This window comes from Mastomys coucha, unplaced genomic scaffold (assembly GCF_008632895.1).
Source record: "Mastomys coucha isolate ucsf_1 unplaced genomic scaffold, UCSF_Mcou_1 pScaffold15, whole genome shotgun sequence".
Classification (NCBI taxonomy): domain Eukaryota; kingdom Metazoa; phylum Chordata; class Mammalia; order Rodentia; family Muridae; genus Mastomys; species Mastomys coucha.
In genome coordinates, this window is record NW_022196897.1 from 150712918 (window position 1) to 150717115 (window position 4198).

The following is a 4198-nucleotide window of genomic DNA, read 5'->3' on the forward strand; positions in this document are numbered from 1 at the left end:
GAAACCCTGTAGCTGTGAACCCTGCAGCTGTGAACCCTGCAGCTGTGAACCCTGCAGCTGTGAACCCTGCAGCTGTGAACCCTACAGCTGCGAACCCTATAGCTGTAAGCCCTGTAGCTGTGAACCCTGCAGCTGTGAACCCTACAACTGCGAACCATACAGCTGAAACCCTGTAGCTGTGAACCCTGCAGCTGTGAACCCTGCAGCTGTGAACCCTGCAGCTGTGAACCCTTTCCTCCCCAACTTGTTTCTTGGTCATGATGTTTTGTGCAGGAATAGAAACCCTGACTAAGACAAAAAGTGGACTGGAACGATCATTTCACACTCTTATATCCCTGCCTTCCTTTCTTCTGTGAATCGCTACTTGCTATAAAGGCCTAATTGAGTGCTTGAAGGACCTTATCACACCCAGTATCCTTTACTGTTGCACAAGGTCAGTCATAGCAGGCAAAGCCATGACCTCTTTTTTTGTTTAACCATATGAGCTGGTCTTGCTCTCTTCTCTCAATTCAGTGGAGTCATTTTGGCCTTTCTTAGTGGAAGTAATCCTAAACTGCATACAAGAAATACTATTGGAATAGATGTATCCTAACCCTCTTCCAGAGGACCAAGGTTGATTCCCAGAACCACATGGCAGCTCTCAACCATCTGCAACTTCAGTCCCAGGGCATCCAATGCCATCTCCTGCCCTTTGCAGGCACCAAGCACACAAGCAGTATAGACATACATGCAAGCAAAAACACCCATATACATGAAATAGATATTTTAAAGATTTATTTTACATTAATGCTATATACACATATAGAATTAATATGTATGGGTGGTGGTGTGTGCCAGTGAGTGCAGGTGCCTGAGACGTTGGATGCTCCAGGAACTATCTGGAGTTACAGGCAGTGCTAAGGCATCTCATGGGGGTGATGGCAACTGAACACAGGTTCTCTGCAAGAGTGGTATGCACTCTTAACTGTTGAGCCATCTTTACAGCCCCCTTAAAACTGCTTTCTTTTTCATTCAAACTCATCCATCCAGAAGGTCTGTCTGTCATCAAGAAAGTACAAACAACAAAGTTTCTAATGGAGTGAGGGAAGCGGAAGACTTACTAACTGCTGGTGGAAATGCAAACTTAGGTAGCTGCTATGAAAATCCTTAAAGAATTTCCTCAAAAAAAAAAAAAACTGAAAATAAAAGTACCAAATGCTCCAGTTGTATGCCCCTCCACACACAACCAAAGGTTCTGTGTGCCACCATAGATGAAGGTCATGCCCATTATTTGTGAGTCATAAGACTAGGAAATGGAACAGCCTGTATGTCTGCAGACAAGCAGGTGAAGAACATGTAATTCACAGGATGGTGAGGAGTGGCTTTAATCCCAGCACTGGGGAGTCATTGGCAGGCAGATCTCTGTGAAGTCAAGGCTAGCCTGGTCTACACAGGGAGTTCCAGGACAGCCTGGGCTATGTAAAGAGACCCTGTCTCAAAAGAAAAGAAAAAGAAAGAAGGAAGGAAAGAATGAAAGAAATAAGGAAGGGAGGGAGGAAGGAAGGGAGGGGAAAAGGAAGGAAGGAAGGAAGGAAGGAAGGAAGGAAGGAAGGAAGGAAGGAAAGGTTATACATGTACATAGCAGAATTTCATGTACAAGTTCAAAATCGAGTTCATGACATTTGCAGGGAAGGGATGGAAGTGCAAGTTACCATCTCAGGCATCACATTCCAGACTCAGACTCAAGACTCATAAATACAAATACTACATAGCTGTTCTTAGAACAGATTAATGTTCTAGATATGTGGATACATGTATGAGGAGAAGTGGGCCATAAAACCTGAGAGTGGAAAGAAGAGCCAAGGGATGGGTATGTGGCATGAAGGCAGGAGGGTCAATGGAGGCAAAAGCGGGGCGGAGAGAAGTAGGGGCAGGAGAGGGGACAAGTGAAAATTCTGTGATGGAACCCATTGTTTTCTGTACTCGTTCCTCAAACAATGGGAAGAAGTGTATCAACAATTTAAGTTCTAAGCAGCTCTAACCCATAGATGAAGAGAGAGAAAGAGGTGGGGGTTCCTCCTGAGGGCTCTGTCAAACATGGTCTTTCAAACTCCATGGCTGGATACCCAAGCACTTATTGTCCTGCTCACTACACTGATTCTGGCTCCACTAAAGCCCCGTCCAGGCCCTGAGGAAATTAAATTCAAATATAGGTTCAACTTCTCAGAGAACCTGAAGCTCCGCCCCCAAGAGTATAGCCTGGGTCTCTCCCATCGGCTGCCAGGAGCGCCATGCAGGCTCCAGGGATCCGCCTTGCCCTGTGGCTTCTAACGTTTACCATGCTCCTGACAATGGTTTCTAGTAGCCTGGTTTTTCCTCCAGGAGTCCGAAGACAACTCTGTGAAAGCGGGCATCTTGGAGGTAAGCAAAAATGGAAATGTGGCCTGGAGGAAAATGGTGAAGAAGAAGGAAATCTGGGTAACCTGGAAGTTACAGCTGAATTCCAGTGCCAAACCCTCCCTTTCTATCAAACCCCATGGCTCGAGGCTTCTGTTTACATCGAGTTCCCAGTATAGGTTGAAGGAAGGGGGGGGGGGGAGTAGAATCAACTTAAGTAACAAAAAGAGATTGAGAGTCATAAAGATTGGATTGATATTAGGGATATTCAGGAAATCCCTCCCCCATCCCCGTGTGTGTGTATGCGTGTGTGTGTGTGTGTGTGTGTGTGTGTGTGTGTGTGTTATAAGTTTCATTTCTATTCAATGCATAATCATAAGAGCACTATGTTACCTTCCTTGGATTCAGAAAGTTCAAAGCCGTCTTCTACACCCCTGTGCTACTTTTTTAAAATTTTAATCCTAGTGGGCACTTTGGGAAAACTCAGAGTGGAGGTAGGAAAATCCCAGTCACGGAGAGGGCTATAGCTGGGCTTCCTGAAGAGCAGCATTAACTCTCTTTTTCTCCAACATGGTCACCATGGCTCCTGCTGGAACCCACGTGTATGCCGACAGCGAAAAGAAGTGAGTCTAGGGGTGTGAACAAAGAGAAGCAGGAGGGGGGAGGACAGTAGAGATGTGAAGAGAAAGGAGATTGCCAGATCTGGCAGCAGAAGCCTAGCCTTCAGGAGTAGATGTGTGAAGGCTTTTTAACATATGTGCTCTGGGGAGGAGAAACAGAACTAAAGGAAGGGTTGCAATGGATGACCTACAGGCACTAAGTTAGATGCTCACTTGGGTTCCAATGGATGAGGACCTAAAGGCACTGAGTTAGATCCTTTCTTGGGTTCCGACGGATGAGGACCTACAGGCACTAAGTTAGCTGCTCATTTGCAGAGCCAAGGAAAGTACACAGAGACTCTGCAAGTGGGATGTTTAATGTGAATAAGGAATATTGGGGAAGATGGAGGATGTGGTCCTTCTCTAAGTATCCTCTGTAACATAAACCCAGGCTATAGCCCAGGTTCACTGTCCTGGGTCACATACAGAGCAAAGTTCATGCTCCAGGGAGTATAATTTGCTCCCCAATGATGAAATCAGATTTATACAGGGCAGAGAAGAACATTAGTAGTCTGAGTCCGTAAAGAAAAGATCGATAATTCTTTTAGTAAGAGGATGTAAACCTGGACTTCTTGTTGACAGTAATATGCAACCAACCCGTAAAGAGAGGCTTCTGCCAGTTCAACTTCTACAGGTACTACTTCAACCCTGAGTCGGCCTTGTGCGAGCCCTTCCTCTTCAGCGGCTGTGGGGGCAACCGAAACAACTTTAAAAGCAAATACCTCTGTGAAGTGCGTTGTATTGACATGGAGGTAAGCTTCTTGGTACCTTGTCCCACCTTTAAGGACGCTGTGCTGTTGGGATCAGATTTACAGGCAACATCTAGAAAGAGGCTAGCAGGAAATGAGCAAGGAATCAATCAATTCCTTCCACATACAGGTATGTGAGCCTGCAGTCCCACTGTCCTGTGTTGGTTTCAAGCTGAAAAGCAAGGCCTCCCCAACCACGGAGCTTTTACTGGTGTGATCCCAGCATTTGGGAATCTGAGGCAGGAGTCTGAGGCTAACCTGGGCTGTGTAGTGAGTGCAGGGTCAACTTGGGTTACATTTAAAAACAAAAAAAAAAACCAAAAAACAAAACCCATAAAATTAGAAGGGAACAATCAGACCCCTCCATGTGCAGTCTTTGGTTGGTGGTTGAGACCCTGGGAGCTCTGAGGGTAC

General features: G+C 45.8%; 1 protein-coding gene across 1 annotated transcript in view; it reads left to right on the plus strand.

The window, feature by feature from the left end:
* The first annotated feature begins 2258 nt into the window (after positions 1–2258).
* Positions 2259–4198, plus strand: part of LOC116092529 (kunitz-type serine protease inhibitor Hg1-like) — a 3258-nt gene continuing 1318 nt past the window's right edge. Inside the window, exons 1-3 of the mRNA XM_031373763.1 lie at positions 2259–2400; positions 2991–2999; positions 3618–3787. Coding sequence (XP_031229623.1) covers positions 2271–2400; positions 2991–2999; positions 3618–3787 — 309 coding nt within the window. The 5' untranslated portion in view covers positions 2259–2270. The remainder of the gene's footprint in view (positions 2401–2990; positions 3000–3617; positions 3788–4198) is intronic.